Source organism: Gouania willdenowi, chromosome 24 (assembly GCF_900634775.1).
Source record: "Gouania willdenowi chromosome 24, fGouWil2.1, whole genome shotgun sequence".
Taxonomy (NCBI): domain Eukaryota; kingdom Metazoa; phylum Chordata; class Actinopteri; order Blenniiformes; family Gobiesocidae; genus Gouania; species Gouania willdenowi.
The window spans coordinates 23,783,544-23,800,504 of NC_041066.1; the positions used below are offsets into that span (position 1 = coordinate 23,783,544).

Below are 16,961 nucleotides of genomic sequence, written 5' to 3' on the forward strand. Positions count from 1 at the left end.
ATTTACGAGATAAAAATAAGTAACTGAAGAATTTTGCTGTTTCTTTTTTATATGAATATTTTCCAGTTTTTCAGAATTTCCAATAAAATCCTATCTCATCAATTCAGAAAAACAGAACCTATAAAAACAGGGACCAAATTTTTTTATTTTATCTTTTATCTCATCAATTCAGAAAAACTGAAAGCTAGAAAAAACAGAAGAAAAAAAAATTGGTGAAAAAACAGGAAAAAAATAGCCCAAAAAACAAACCAAAAAAATTAATTATTCAGAAAAAACTGATTAAGAAGACAGAGTTTACAGTAAAATTGTATTATTATAAGACAAACTGAGTTGTGGAAGTGTTTATTTTTGTTGCTTTAACTTCAGTTTTACTTGCTTCAAACTGACATGAACCATGTGTAATAGCAGCCATGTTTAAATCCAATAAAATCTTAAATACAACACATGCTGATTTGTGCAAAAAAAATAAGCATCAGCGAAAAGAAAGACAAGACAAAGAAAATGTTATTTTCTTAAACCTCAGAGCTTTATTTCATTGCAGCAAAAACTCTAAATGATGCAAGTTGATCAGATGGTTGCCATAGCAACATGATAAGAGTCCCAATACTTTTAATGGTCCATTAAAGTCAAGCACACGCCATCGATAAACAGTGAGCAAGCTGCTGGTTACCGTCATGACCTTTTTGATGCTACGCAACATTAAAAAAAACATAAACAAATTAAATACAGTAAATAAAGAACAATGATAGCAGCTAAAATGTTTCACTCAATTAAAGAGGGTCAAACATTAGTACTTGGTAGTGCTTGTCTGTCTGTCTGTCTGTAGTTTTAGCTTTTTCTGATGAATAAGTGCACACACGCTCCTCTATTTGGCCACAGAGGAATATTAAATCAATCAATCAATTAAAACCATCTTAAACAAATCTACAAAAGATAAAAATTGCATCTTCTCGTATCTTCCACATCACTGCATGTTGTCAGTTTGGACCGTCTCGTTTGCTACATATTAGTGCAAGACTTTCAGTTTTCTCCAAATCCACAACTGTCTGAGTGTTTTTTTTTTCTTTTCTTTTTTCCAAAAACTGTAAAAAGCATGTGAAAAATATCAATAAATAAAAACATAATAAACGCGCCATGCTGAAGAGCTCGATGAGCAAAACCCTGTGCTGATGGATGGTGGACGGTGGCTTTACATAGATGCGTGTGATGATCCGTTCTGCGATACATAATCGAAGGGATAAATGTTGAATGCTAGCGTACGCTAGTTAAAAATACATCTGTGCGGCGCTTCTATAATCTCATCTTGTAAAATTTCCTGCCAAAACGTCTCGTTACTTATCAGAAAGGTGCCGGTTTCACACTTGAGCGCTGCAGCTTATTGGGTGGCCTCCAATCAGAGTGCATGATGGGAGAAAGGCTCCTTTAGTGCAGCAGTGTCTCCAGTCCATACAGGTCTGTGTTAAGAGTCCTTTTTAATAGTTTGACTTTGGGAAGCAAGTGTGACAAAAGTGGACAGATGGGGAAAAAATAAAGGAGAGTTTTGTAGAAAGACGAATAAGGACAGAAAAAGAGTTAAAAATGACACATTTGTTCAGATTCAGGAATGAAAGGTGAAAGGAGGAGGAATTCAAAACTCCTCTGCGTCTCTGCGCGCTGCTTCGTCGGCCTCGTCCTCTTCTGGAGGAGCGAATCCCTCCTGTGAGAACAGCAGAAGTTAAAGTTTTTAACAGTGAATAATATCAACTGTTATCCAGGAAGTTTACTATTATTTTCGCCATAGTATATAGTTATTTTAAAAATGTAAATCCTTGTTTTAATTGGAAATAAAATGGGTTAAAAGTGACCAAAAATAGTGGAAAAGGTGGTGAAATAGGATTGAAAGTGTCAATATTGGCTGTAAAGTGGTAGAAATAGGGGAAGAGGGGGTTAGGGTATTGTCATTTAAAAGCAGGAGCAAATTGTTTAAACTGGGCATGACAAAATTATGAATGTGGTTAAATTAGCAAAAATAAGCATTAAGTATGGTGAAAAGAGGTTAAAAGTGACAATAATTGTGAAAAAAGGTGGTGAAATAAGATTTTAAACCTGAGAAATTGGTTAAAGGTTCAAATTGTGGGTAAAAATGAAGGGAAAATAAGTTTAAACTGACAAATAATGGGCATGACCAAAGGTGAATGTGGTTATATTGGCAAAAATAAGCATGAAATATGGTGAAAAGAGGTTAAAAGTGACAATAATGGGTCAACACATGTGACATTAGGTGGAAAAATAGTGGAAAATATTTATTAGTTAGTTAGTGCTGAAAGTGTCTTCAAGTGGAAAAAATGTGCAGAAAAGACATTGAAATGTGATGGAGAAGTGTCAGAAATGGGAGAAATGTAGCAAAAATACATTAAAAGAAGCAAAAATATGTCAAGAAAAAGTGATGAAAATAGGTTAAAATATGGTGAGTTTGGTGGAGTTGCAGAAAAAGGGTAAAAATTGGCTCCAATTGTTCAAGAAATATTCTTAGTTTCTTTAGCATCTGGCGACCCCCTCCCAGTGTCTCGCGACCCCAAGGTTGAGAATACATACTCTAATGCAGGGCTTCAAAAGCCTATTTCCAGCGGAATTTAATACGGCAACATACACTGCTTTTATTAAAAAGGGAATTATTTTTCTTTCTTTTCACAATAATTTCAAAAACGTTCTCTCTTTTTAGGAAAACACTTTAAATTGTGAAACATTAAATCCTGGCGTTTTCAAGTGTGTGTGTGTGTGTGTGTGTGTGTGTGTGTGTGTGTGTGTGTGTGTGTGTGTGTGTGTGTGTGTGTGTGTGTGTGTGTGTGTGTGTGTGTGTGTGTGTGTGTGTGTGTGTGTGTGTGTGCGTGCGCGTGTGTGTGTGTGCATGTGTGTGTGCATGTGTGTGTGTGTGTGCACTGTATTCACCTCCGTGGCATAGAGCACGTCTATGATCTTGCTGAGGACGGGGCCACTTTCATTTTCGTTCTCCTGGCAGATGAGCTCGATGTCCCTCAGCTTTCCAAAGTAAAAGTCTCTCTCCTTCTCCAGTCCGTCCACGGTCAGCCTCAGATCCTGCAGCTACGGAAAGAAGGGAAGAAAGTGATCGGTCTGACGTTTAATGGAGTAAAGAAGAAAGAAATCAGTTGAATCAGACAGCAGTTGAACTAGATGTATATATATATATATATATTACAAAGGGAAAGTATAGAAATACAGTTGATTAAGATTGTGTGCTGTTTTAAGTATTATTTTTGAAATAATAATCATTAAAATATTTTAAAAATCTATTAAATTTCAGGAGTCGTAATTTTTCAAAATATTTCAAGCGACCCCACATGGGGTACTGACCCCAAGGTTTAAAAACACTGATTTAGTGGCTCCTGAATAGATATATTTTTTATAGTTTTTATGATTTCTACTAATCACACGCCTGGGGTGGAAGCAAGACTGACACTTTATATGTTCATTTTCTACTCTAGTACCCCCTGTAGTGCCATTGCGTACCCCCAATGGAGAAGAACTGTGTTACGTGATGCTAATCTTTATTCACTGTGTGAGCCTGATCACGTTTGGGTAGTACTGTAGATGTTACCTGCTGGTGGAGCTCCAGCATCTCCAGGTCTCCTCCGTTACGTGTCACTGGGTTGGTTCTGCGGGTGGCGATCTGCCTCTGAGGGGTCGGGACGCTCTTCGGCGCTGTGGGAGATGTCCTCATTGGACCTGATGACAGAGTCACACAGTCATCAAAGCTTAACCCATTACGTTTTATCACGAAGATTACTAGAAAACACCCTGGCGGAGGTCCCTCATTAATATCTAAGCAGTAGTGTGATGTAGTGACCAACTGTACCCTGAAGGTGGCAGCAGCACACCTTTGGACAGGGGTGCCCAATCCTGGTCCTCAAGAGCCCCAGCATGTTTTAGATGTTTCCCTCTTCCAACACACCTGATAGAAATTACCAGGATTGTTATCAGGCTTCTGCAGAGCTTGATGATGAGTTAATCATTTGAATCAGGTGTGTTGGAAGAGGGAAACATCTAAAACATGCTGGATAGGGGCCCTTGAGGACCAGGATTGGGGACCCTTGCCTTTGCATGAGAGATTAGCCACTGATGCTACCATTAGCTAAGGAGGAAGAAGCAAGGACGAGGGAGAGTATGGCGCTATGAAGTGATATTGTGAAGTGCAGCAGCTCACAGCTCACAGCACCACATACTAACAAACAACATGTGTGGACCTGAGTGGTTTATTCATAATGTCGCAATCGTGAGATAAAACTATCAACTAACCAGGCCAAACGGGTTATCTCTGTGTCGGGAGGAAGAGGAAGTTACGTCTGTGTGATTGACGGGGGGGGGGGGCAGATACAAAATACAGTAAGCAAAATATTCAACTGTGAGTCAGATAGTTAAATAATAATAATAATTTTGCCATCAAAAGCCTTGTCTCAGTGTTGTTGTTTTTTTTAGAAGGAAACCAATGTTCAGATGTTATAGTTTTCAATAAAAGCAAAAAAATTTGCTGTCACTGACAGATTTTTTTTTTTTTTTAGAAAAAGCCTGTTTTCTTAGCTTATTGCTCTGAAACGAGTGACTCGTGAAACTAACCTCTTATCTCCATTTCAATCTGGCTTTAGAAAACACTTCTCTACGACATCTGCTTTATTAAAATTTACCAATGATATTTTTTCTGGCTTTGACAATAATCTGCTTACTGATGCTTTATTTATAGATCTCACCAAAGCGTTTGATATGGTCGATCACTATTTGCTTTTAGACAAGCTTCATTCTATAGGCCTGGATAGGTCTTCGCTCCTCTGGTTCAATTCTTACCTTCATCATCGGCAACAGTGTGTGTTTTACAATGGCAGCTACTCTGAATTTTTATTTATTGAGAAAGGTGTTCCGCAGGGTTCTTCTCTTGGCCCACTTTTATTTTCAATATTTATTAATGATCTCCCTCTTGCATGCAATGACTCTAACATCCAACTTTATGCTGATGACACCGTGATTTATTCTGCAAAATCTAATATCTCAGATATTAATCACTCTATTCAGCATGACTTCAATGCAGTTCAATCCTGGCTACAATATAATAAACTATCACTCAATAACTCTAAATCAAATTTTATGTTGTTCCAGAAGCGGATTCGCCCAGTCTCAGCCAATGAGATTAAACTTACTTTTTCTGATTTGTCACCAGTCCCAATTGTTGATCAGTTTAAATATCTTGGTTTATGGCTAGACTCCACACTGTCATTTAAAACTCATATACAAACTATTACAAACAAAATTTCTTATCGCTTAAAATTGCTTTATCAATCAGTTAATTGTTTTAGTTACTCAGTTAGAAAAAGGATAATTTTACCAATTGATTCTTCCCATTATTGATTACAGTGATATTATTTATCAAAACACCACTGCCACGATTCTCCAACCACTTAATGTCACTTACAATAGTCTGTGTAGATTTATCCTCCACTGTCCCTTTAGAACTCACCACTGCCAAATGTATGAACATTTGTCATGGCTCTCTCTGGCATCTAGATGACAGCTTCACTGGCTTTTATTTATATTTAAATGTATTAATTTAAGTTTTCCTGATTATTTAAAACAATATATAATTCCTTTCAGATCGTCATACAGTTTGCGTCATGCTGATCAACCATATCTAGTAGTCCCTAGAGTCAAAAAAGTAGTCGGTAAATTTTCATTCAAATATAAAGCTCCATTTGACTGGAACATTCTCCCATTACCGATCCGCTCTCTAACCTCTGTGTCTCTGTTTAAAAATGCTCTTGTCCTCCATCTCCAGAATATCTGTCAGTGTTTTTGATTATAGGCTATGTAACCTAAACCTTTTTTATTCATTTAATCTAATGAAAGTTTTTACTATCATTAGATAGCTACTATTAATGATATCACTATTATTACTTATTTATTTTTGTATAAAATATTTACTGTTTTGATCAACTGTTAAATGTATACTGTGTGTGTGTGTGTGTATGTCTATCTATATTTTGTATATTTATTATTTTTGAAATATTGAATTCTTGTATTGTCTGCTCTGCTGTATCTGTCATTTTATGTAAGTTGAGGACCCCCTCGAAAACGAGATGTTCCATCTCAAGGGGCATATCCTCCAATAAATAAATAAATTAGTGAGAGTGGTGATCTAAACTAAAACTAAAGTGTCGATGAGCAAAGTGAGGAATAATCAGTAAATCTTTTTAGATTTAAAAGTGAATAAAAACGATTAAATTTGCAAGCGGCAGAGCTAAGATGATGGATGTGTTAACGGAGCACACAAGTGACCCCTGGTGGTGAGATGGCGTGTGCGTTACCTGGTGCAGGTGGCGGCGGCGTTCCTTCCTGTCCTTGTCTCATCAGAACGGGGTCGTACTCTTTACCATCGTAGTTGGCATCGAAGAACTTCTTAAACCACTGAAGGAACTCAAAGTTGTCCTGGAACTTTCCCTTCACCAGCCGCTCCACCGGGATGATCTGAGACACACAGAGAGAGAGGACGGGTGATGCAAACAGCAACGAGAAAAAAAGATGATAAAACAAAAAGCAGCTGAGCACGTTTTATTCTAATGGACATTAAGAGCATTAATGATTAATAAATAACCCTGCACACAGGTCATCAGTGTGTGAGAAAACCTTGTGACGTCTTCCAGCCAATCAGCAGAGACCAAAGTTCCATAAAACCAACTCAGAGGAAATGCGATTTAATAAGACTTTTAATCATCTCACAAATGCCTGCTTGGTTTAATTTGAAGCGTCTTTGTATGACAATGGATGAAAAACTGCATTAACTGGCTTTATTACATCGTCTGAATCAGGAATGTCAAACTCATTTAAGTCCAGGTGCCAAATATGGACCAGTTTGAGCTTAAGAGGGCCACAGGTATTAGGTGCAAATTCAACAATAATGTGCCGTATAAATGATAAAGTATGCAAGTATATCTGTCCCTGCAGGATCTTCACTTAAAATTCCCTAATTTTGGGAATTTGTGGAAATTTTGTGGAGTAACTTGAAGAAAATTTGCCAGATTTTGAAAAAATTGAGAGTTCTTTCAAAAAATGACTGCCATCATGTGATATAAAACTGGAAATTTTGTGAATTTTAATTGAGGTTCTGTATTTGGAGGGGCTGAGATATCTACAACTTTGTGTTTTTTCTCTCACTTTTACTTTCTCCTTGAGTATTTGCTTTCCTGAAACCACGTGTAAAAACCAAGGCCTGGGGTCCCAAATCCAACCCTTTAGAGAATCCAATTCAGTTTACAAGAGAAAATAAAAGTTACATCCACATCCAAATACACAAATTCAACAAAACTCCTCAATATTTACAGACCTCACAGTTTTTCTATGATTATATCACATGACTAATGACTAATCACAATTTGTTCAAAGAACTCTTAGTTTTTTTCAAAATCCTGCAATTTTCCTCAACTTATCCCACAAAAAATCCCTAAATTTAATAAAAATTGGTTTTAAAATGAAGGAAATTTAAAATGAATATGCTAAAGATATTGCTTGAATACAGTTGGTGTTTTATATGCTTTACATGTCATTTATAAGTGGAAGAGCAAACTAGGGCACAATAATATTGAAATGTACTGTATTTTCTGCCTAAAATCTTCATCACACCTGAGATCAAACTGATCCATCCCCTGAACTAAAATAAGTCTGAAAGCCGTTGCTTTAAACCGTGCGTCGTTCCCACCTTGTCCACGTTCATCCTCTTGAACGCCGCCTGGAGGACTTTGAAGTTGTGGATGTACTCGTGCTCCAGTTTGGCGTTGAACTTGACTTTCTTCAGCAGAATGCAGCCTGGAAACAGCATGTCCATGAACTGGCAGAGGGCCGCGCCTGCAGAGAGACGCATCATCACTCAAAATGTACAATGAGCTCTTTAAGATGTCACACACGCACACACACACATTGTAATTGAGATCAGATAATTGACTTTGTAATTGCAATTGCCAAGAAAATTCTATAAAAATTGTCAATTATAATTTAACGCAAAACTGGGGAACCATGTTACAGTTCTACACATAGGCGAGGCAAATTTATTTGTATAGTGCATTTCATGCACAAGGCAACTCAATATGCTTTACATGATTAAAAAGTGCAACAGAAAACATTTAACAGCTTAAAAATCAATAAGAACATTAAAATCAGCAGTAAAAACATTTCAAATCATCAACAAACACATTATATCAATAACAACATGACCAAAAATCTCCCTCTCAATCATACACAGTAGAGAAGAAAAATGCCTTTAACTTTAAAAATGTTCACATTGGATACATATGAAGTTAATAAGTATTACAATATGTTTTATATCAAGCTTTCACACATTTTACCATTTGAAAAAATTCAAAATTTTAATCTCAGAGTATACTGACACAAAAAAGGCTCAGACGCCCACACCAAAAATATTAAAACCCAAAATGTTCATTAATTATGAAGCGTAACAAGGAAACAAATAGATTGGAAATAAATTAGATGACAGATATTTGTTATTAGTGTATTTTACAGCTGATTTAGGACCCGTTAGCATTAGAGATGCTAACAGAAAGCTAACACAAGAGGAAGGTTCCCTTTTATTAGGTTATTTATTTCAAGCTCAGTAATTGTGATTAATTTTAATTGACCGTTAGTAATTGAGAATGTAATTGTAATTGACTTTCTGAGGATAAAAAAACTATTGTAATTGAAAAAAAATGCTGCTAACTGTAACTGCAACTGAATTGTAATTGAACATGGATAATTGAAGGCATAATTGTAACTTCAAAATGTAATTGTACGCAGCCCTGGGTGTGGATTACCTGTGCACAGCTGCTCTATCTTAGTGTAGGAGAGCTGCAGCGAGTCGTTGACCCACGCAAGCATGTCGTGGCGACTCAGGTTGTCTACGGACGTAGAGGTGGAGTAGACATTCACCGCCATCCTCCTGCTACACACACACACACAGTAGATGTCAGTTACAACATTATGTCGGGCCCTATAATTTCTACGTTAATGGAATCACAAAAAGAGCTCATCCCAGATTTACAAAATACTGACTTCCTCAGATCTAACAACAACAATCAGGGCTGGGGTCAATTATAATCGCGTAAATTATCATTACAATTATGATATAATTATAATTATAATTGTAACTGGAAAAATGTGTTGCTGTTGTAAATCATAATTTAATTGTAATTGAGTACAGATAATTTACTCAGATCCAGTAAACCATTGCTCCCTGAGGGGCAATTAGATAACATTAATGCTGCTCTCATACATCTTTATATGACATATTATGAATAATTAAAAAGGAGCAGTCAGAATAACACGTGTCAGTGCAACTTAGATCTACTTTTGAATTGTAGCTTACACAGGGTTTTGAATTACATTTTTATTTTGTTCAATTATGTTTTTTAAATTTTTTTTTTTCTCACAGGAGTTGTAAACCAATATTTTCTGAAAAAATGATAAAATATCTCTATTAAAAAAATGTATATGTTAAACACAAAATTCAGAAAAAACTAAATGGAATTTATAGGGCCCTAATTATGACTTTGTAAAAACAAAAGGCAAAAGTTTATTTCCATTTCTTTTTTCTTTTTTAAAGTTTTGTTTGTCCTAACCTGTGAGGATTTTGTACAGAAACAGGAAATAATCAAAATATTTAAAGATGATTCAGATTTTAAAAAGTCAAAAAACTTTCCATATGGAAAATGTTGAAGAAATCAATCCTTACAGTTTTCTTTTCTTTAAAGCAGCACGGTTGCATCATTAGCTAAATGAATATGTCTCCACATGTTAAATACACACAAACATGAAAGACGTGATTGCACAATGGAGCCACACTCACCTGTTCTGGGTGTGTGTAGGTGTGTACTGCTGATTGCTGGGCTGTGGTTGACCACACTATAGAAAAGACCTGAAAACAAAACAAACACATGGTGTATGTGTATCATTGGTAGTTACACTGAAAAGAGTTCAAAGTGTTATATGATCACATCGCTTTGCAACTGTTGCTTTCCCACAGTTATTCCCTCTCTTTAAAGATGCTTAGTTCAAGGAAAAAAAAAAAAAAAAGGAAAAACAGCTGCTTTTATTTTGAAAGATGCTATTTAATCACACTTTGAACACTGGGAAACAAAAATTTGAACTCCAAGCAGTGTTTTTAGGAGAAAAGTCATTTATGTACATTTTCTATTTCTTAAAAGTTTCACTTTAGGTTTGATTCGTAATGAGTTTTGTGCATTTCTACAGATCACTGTTAGCTAACAAACTATTAGCTGACTAACTATTAGCTAACAAACTATTAGCTGACTAACTATTAGCTGACTAACTATTAGCTGACTAACTATTAGCTAACAAACTATTAGCTAACAAACTATTAGCTAACAAACTATTAGCTAACAAACTAGTAGCTGACAAACTATTAGCTAACAAACTATTAGCTAACAAACTATTAGCTAACAAACTAGTAGCTGACAAACTATTAGCTAACAAACTATTAGCTAACAAACTATTAGCTAACAAACTATTAGCTAACAAACTAGTAGCTAACAAACTAGTAGCTCACAAACTGTTAGCTGACAAACTATTAACTAACAAACTATTAGCTGACAAAATATTAGCTAACAAACTAGTAGCTAACAAACTAGTAGCTAACAAACTAGTAGCTAACAAACTAGTAGCTAACAAACTGTTAGCTGACTAACTATTAGCTGACAAACTATTAGCTAACAAACTGTTAGCTAACAAACTATTAGCTAACAAACTGTTAGCTAGTAAACCCCATCACTTGAGCCTTTGAAAGTACTTTATTAGTAGAAGAAAAAGTCAAGCTTCATATTCATGTGTAAAGACACTGTAAAGTGTGAATGTTTACATTGGCGTATTAGGGCCACATTAATATAAAATAAAAAATCTGGTCACTACCAGATTAAAGTCGTAATATTTTAGGATTAAAGTTGTAATATTTCATGATTGAAGTCATAATATTTTGAGAATAAAGTTGTAATTAAATGAGAATAAAATCATATCTTATTAAATCGTAATTTAATGAGATTAAAGTCACAATATTTCAAGAATAAAGTTGTATCTTAATAAAGCCGGCTATCGGTGTTAGATGCGTTCACTTCAACAGAGAATTCTGAGCGTTTTATCATTACGAGATTTTTAAGACACAACTTTATTCTCATAAAATTATGACTTTATTCTCAAAATATTATGAGTTTAATGTAATAAAATCACAATTTTATTAAGATGTCCCTTTATTCAAATAAAATTACAATTTTATTCTCAAAATATTACGACTTTGATCTAATAAAATTATGATTTTATTCAGATACGACTTCATTCACATAAAATTACTACTTTATTATCAAAATATTACGACTTTAACCTAAAAATATTACAACTTTAACCAACAAATATTATGACTTTAATCTAATAAAATTAATAAAAAAAACTTTTTTTTAAATAATTATAACTTTATTCAGGAAATATTGTGACTTTCATCTCGTAGTGCTCAGATTTCTTTATTTTTGTTTTAATGTGGCCCTAATACACCGTGTGTGTGTTTTTTTTAGGATATTAGACCCACCCTCTGCAAAGCTGCATTTAAGACAATTTTATAAAATCATTTATGAACAGAATCATTGCAGTCCAAACAAATCCAATGTTGCACACCCTTGAACCAAGCAGCGGCCATGTTGGAAGTCTCAGGTCAATCTGGGCCTGATTCGCAGAGATATTTGAGGAAAACACACACACACACACACACACACACACACACACACACACACACACACACACACACACACACACACACACACACACAGAGGGATCCTTGCTTTTATAGAATATTATATTAAATGCACAAAAATGTTACATTTTCAATTTGGGTCATAGCAACGTATAAATCAAAGAAAAATATTTTTTTAAATCCGACCTTATTTTGAATGTGTGGTATTGATAAAATAAAATGATATCTATGCATTAACAGTCAACAAACAAACACAACTGTACTTAAACACATCATTGTACTTTAAACCAGCTACTAGGACTAATTCACCTCCGCGGTGTCACTAATTTGGGCCTTAGTTAATCTTGTTAGTTCTGGTTAAAGATGCTACAGATCACTGTAAAACACACACACTTGCGCACACCCCTCAGGGCTTTTCTGTGATGATCAGATGATATGTAAAACACACTCACAGTACATGCTAACGGCAACGTTAGCATCACTTACACTCATTTATACTGCAGCAATTCTCAGTTTAACAAAAGGGAATTTGTAATAAATGTCATAGTAAACCACAATAAAAAGGAATGGGCAAAGATTGTATTACTGTGTTAATTTAAAAAAAAAAGATGAAGACAAAATAAAGATTGTTGGAGGCTATAAAGAATATGCGTGGTTAAAAAGTCGTTTTTAGTGTGTGTTTTGTCATAACTGCGCCAGGAATTGGTGTCAATGGTGTTATTTCTCTGAGTAACCATTAAATTGAACGTTTGTGGCTCCTAATTATAACAAATTATGACCCCTCCTGATTTAAAATATATAGTAAAAAAAATGTGTCGTTTGGCTAAAGAACAAAAACCTATGCTTTACTTTGACGTGTCGTGTATTAACAATAGAAGTGAAAAAGTATGTAAATTTAGGGTGTTTTTGGTAACTTTTAGAACAATTAATCAATGTTTTAAGAAAAACCCCAAGACATAAACTTAAAGCATTAACCAAACAAATAAAATTAATAAAACCAGTTTTGTTTCAACTGTTTGCTGGACTGACGTAATGTTTAGAGGTTAAATTCATGCTCTTATCAGCTCCAGAACAATTTATTCATCACTGCAATGCATTTTTCTTTTCAGACTTTGTCAATCTTCTATTTCTTAACTTTAACTTGTTACACAAAATTCACTATCTTTCAGAGATTTTTCCCCATCTACGTTTACTCGGCCAGCTTCTTTGAGATATCCAGAAGTTTTGGTGCAAATATTGAACTGTTCATTCTTAAAAATAAATAAATTACATTCTTACTTTTTAAATCAACAATTTAAAAAAAAACTTTTTATTTTGAAAAGCACCACACAGTTAATGGCATCTCGCTGAATTTCCTGTCATTTGATTGATTTATATGTTTTTAGGATTATTCTGATTAACACTGTATTACTGTTTTTGTAAATTAGTATTTTTAATATCATGCATAATAAAGAACCCTTTAGCACAATATTGAGAATAAAAACAATATGGAAAACATTAATATGATCACAAATCTAGCTATGTGAGTGTAACTTAGTTAATAACAACGTTATATCGCTTAGTTACATTAAAAATTTCAAAAATATTTAGTCATATATAAGAACAAATAGAATAATTATGAACATTTAACAATGAAATCTCTCACCAATATATATATATATATATATATATTATTTACAGATCGTCTCTAACTGACATACAATTATGTAAGAATTGTATTGGTATGTATTATTATATTGTCAGTGGTGACCGTGAGGTGCCACAGCTCAGCCCGGCCCCCGGTTCCCGTTTCCCGGGGTGCCCGTAAACGGTGCACCGCTGCCGCCGTGACTGTGCAGCTAGCAGTCGGCTAACTACTTTTGTGGCTCTCTTGTGTTCGCCTGCCTCAAATTATGAATTAAAAGTGTATTTATTGAATTAAATGTGTAGTACAGTGATTTACCAGCCCGAACCAAACACCGGGGTGAGGAATGAAAACGTCCGTAGTTTAAAGACCCTCTGCGGGCCTTACAGATAACACACAACGGTCTGTCACCGACGGGACGGGGTTAACCAGAGGCCACATTTTAGGATAAATATTTAAACTCGAGCTCCCTCCAAATTAGGTGTTTAGTTGGGTTTAAATGATTAATACTCACAGAGACCGAGCTCGTCCGGTTCACCGGTTCCGACAGACCTCTCGTCAGTTATTTTGAGACGAACCGTCTGCGTCTGGTGCTGCGCCCACCTAAGCCGCTCTAGCAATGCGCATGCGCCATGCAGCTGCGGACATGGAAACTGCGACCCATGAGGCGCCATGATGGGGATCGTTAAAAAATAAATTAATTAAAAAACACCAACAAAGATCTTGCTCTATATGCTCTTATAAATATATAAAAATAATTTCATTAAAACATTTTTTTATTTCACTTCCTCTACATATCTAACACATTTTACTTAATTTCTTAGATATGTATTTTTATTTATTTTTTTGTATTGTTCTGATTAATTTTTTTTTATGGAATCTTAGTTGTTCTTTAGCTGGCGGAAATGGGTTTCCATAATTTTTGATAAGATATTGCTCTCATGAATAAATATAAATAATTTAATTAGAAATTATTCTTTATTTCACTACCTCTACATACACTAAAGTTCTTATAATTTATATATTTATTTATTGTATTGTTTTGATTATTTTTTTTATGGAAGCATAGTTTTTCTTTAACTGGCGGAAATGGGATTTTCTGTCATTTTTGCACAAGGTAATCAGTTGCTCTGTATACATTTTTCACATACACAAAAAAGTGTAATTAAGCTAATATCAGTACAGCTCCTACATGAACAGCTACAATTTTACAAAGTAAATAGTACAATTTACAAAGAAAAATTACTTTTAAAAACGTCTAAAGTGGGTATAATATCCTAAATTTTAAAAAAAAATCACCCCTTACATATTGACCAGCAGGTGTCCTCAGTGAACGACGTTTGTAACTAAGGTAATAATAATGATAATAAATAATAAAATAAAAATAGGCTGTCACTTTATATATGTAGCCTATATTACAGTGCTCGATATTATGCTCTGCACAGTTAATTTAGTTGACTAGCTACACGCACGCACACATACTTCCTACGTGCACTGCACTAGTAATATAAAAAATAAATATTCAGATATATATTGAGATGATAATATTGCAAAGGTATTCTGTAATAACATCCATTTTTATTATCATCACCTAGTGTTGTGGTGGTCAAGACCGGTCTTGGTCTCGAGACCAAATTTTAAAGGTCTTGGTCTTGTCTCGGACTCTGAAGCATTTGGTCTCGGTCTTGTCCCGGACTCGGGATTTTCCGTCAAGACCGTTCGAGACCAGCACTAATTCCTGCTATTTTTAAACTTTTTTATAATTTGATAATAACACGGAGAAGAACGGGATAAAACAATCCTTTATTCATTATTTAATCCACCGCATATAATGACCACAACCTTCCTTAATGTGACTGAGTGACGTGTGTGGCTACGTGTCAGTTTGGACCGCGGAGCGCAAGGGAGAAATGAACTAATCACCGGTAAAAATCCCAGTAAAACTCCAGAAAACAATCACCAGTAATAAATATTATCTCCCTGGTAAAGACAGTAGCTCTAACAACTGGTAAAATGATAAACTGATGATATTACAGCCTGTGAAGGATGGATAGGGGACGCACTTACTCTGCTTCTGGGTCCTAGTGCCAGCCGGCCGGTGAAGCCTGTTCCGTTTACCGTGTTTCCTGAGGTCCGTGTGTGTTTAATAAGTCTGTGTGTGTTTAATAAGTCTGTGTGTGTTTAATAAGTCTGTGTGTGTTTAGTAAGTCTGTGTGTGTTTAGTAAGTCTGTGTGTTTAATAAGTCTGTGTGTGTTTAATAAGTCTGTGTGTGTTTAATAAGTCTGTGTGTTTAATAAGTCCGTGTGTGTCCGTGTGAAAGTCTGCATGTTTATAACCCTGTCCATCCACTCTTTTCATTATATCCATGTCTTTTAAGGCTTTTATTACATAGTGTCAGCTGTAGTCCGGGCCGCCGCCATCTTGGTTTATGTCGTCACCAGCGCGTCATCGCCGCAGAGTTGCACGAGCATAGAATGAGTCAAATAACTGTAAAGAGGTCTTATATTAGTCTAGTCTAAGTGGTGTTTTTTGTGTCTTTAGACTCCAATTACATTTATGTATATAATATGTTCCCCACAATATAAACAGGTTCACAATATAATTATTTTTTATAGTCTCTGTTTCCACTGTATCCAGAATAATAATAATAATTCTCAACAAGAACTATTGATTGATTTGTCACATGACTGTTCCAGTGTTTGTTTTATTTAGTTTCACATCTACCTGTAGCTCTTTGTTTTTTACACTGATGACAACTTGTAGTTTTATTTCAGAAAGTTTCACTTTTACAGTTACAGTTGGAAACCTTTGTTAATTGAATATCCTAGTTACATTACAGCAACCAAATTAAACTATATAAACTAAGTGAATTAATAAAAATAACCTGTGTAAAGGCTTTTTCAAACTAAAAAAATATCTTGTGAACTCTGTGACCTGTTGACCTGCACAACTCAAAGAATCAGAATCGAGAATCATTATTTCTTGGCAGAAATGCTTTTAAACACTTGCTGTACATTCAGCTGACATAAAAATCTTGTTTTCAAATATGTAGAATAATTGTGAATTTATCAGTAGCAGTAGTAGTTTTAATATTTTAGTTAATTTTTTGCAGGCACCTTTTTTGTCTGTCAAATGTATTTATAATAAACTAAAATTAAAGAGAGATGTTATTTAACTGTTAAACCTTGCCATAATTTTATTTATTTATATATTTTTTTAAATTGAAAAAAAATGTTTATGGTCTTGGTCTCGGCTTGTCTCGGTCTTGGTCTTGACTCGGTCTCGGCTCCCGAAAGTCTTGGTCTTGTCTTGGTCTCGGTGCATTCTGGTCTCGGGCAAGTCTTGGTCTCGGATAGTGTGGTCTTGAACACAACACTATCATCACCATCCATCCATCCATTTTCCTGACCCGCTTGTATTATAATCACTTTTTATTTATTCATTTACATGCTTTTTCCATCTTGCTGCAGTTATAATAACCCAGATTTCTCTCATTTTTTATATATGTATGGTATTACAATAAACACATACAATAAAGTAGTAAAGTTAATGTC

The 16,961-nt window shown here is 34.8% G+C and overlaps 1 protein-coding gene across 1 annotated transcript; it reads right to left on the reverse strand.

Moving 5' to 3' along the window:
* Window positions 1-504: 504 nt before the first annotated feature.
* On the reverse strand, window positions 505-14,055 carry LOC114457879 (microtubule-associated protein RP/EB family member 3-like). The gene is made up of 8 exons (XM_028440005.1): window positions 13,921-14,055; window positions 9,875-9,943; window positions 8,844-8,971; window positions 7,736-7,881; window positions 6,348-6,507; window positions 3,596-3,723; window positions 2,929-3,081; window positions 505-1,696 (listed from the first exon to the last, which is right to left on the reverse strand). Exons 3-8 carry the CDS (start codon window positions 8,962-8,964, stop codon window positions 1,628-1,630), a joined length of 777 nt encoding a protein of 258 aa, XP_028295806.1. The 5' UTR covers window positions 8,965-8,971; window positions 9,875-9,943; window positions 13,921-14,055; the 3' UTR covers window positions 505-1,627.
* Between the last annotated feature and the right edge of the window lie 2,906 nt (window positions 14,056-16,961).

Coding starts and splice junctions, on each gene's coding strand:
- LOC114457879 (XM_028440005.1), bottom strand. CDS start 8,964: ATGGCGGTGAATGTCTACTCCACCTCTACGTCCGTAGACAACCTGAGT. Junction 6,508..7,735: donor AGAGGATGAACGTGGACAAG/GTGGGAACGACG, acceptor TGTGTGTCTCAG/ATCATCCCGGTGGAGCGGCT. Junction 3,082..3,595: donor TGCTGGAGCTCCACCAGCAG/GTAACATCTACA, acceptor TTCTTTCCGTAG/CTGCAGGATCTGAGGCTGAC.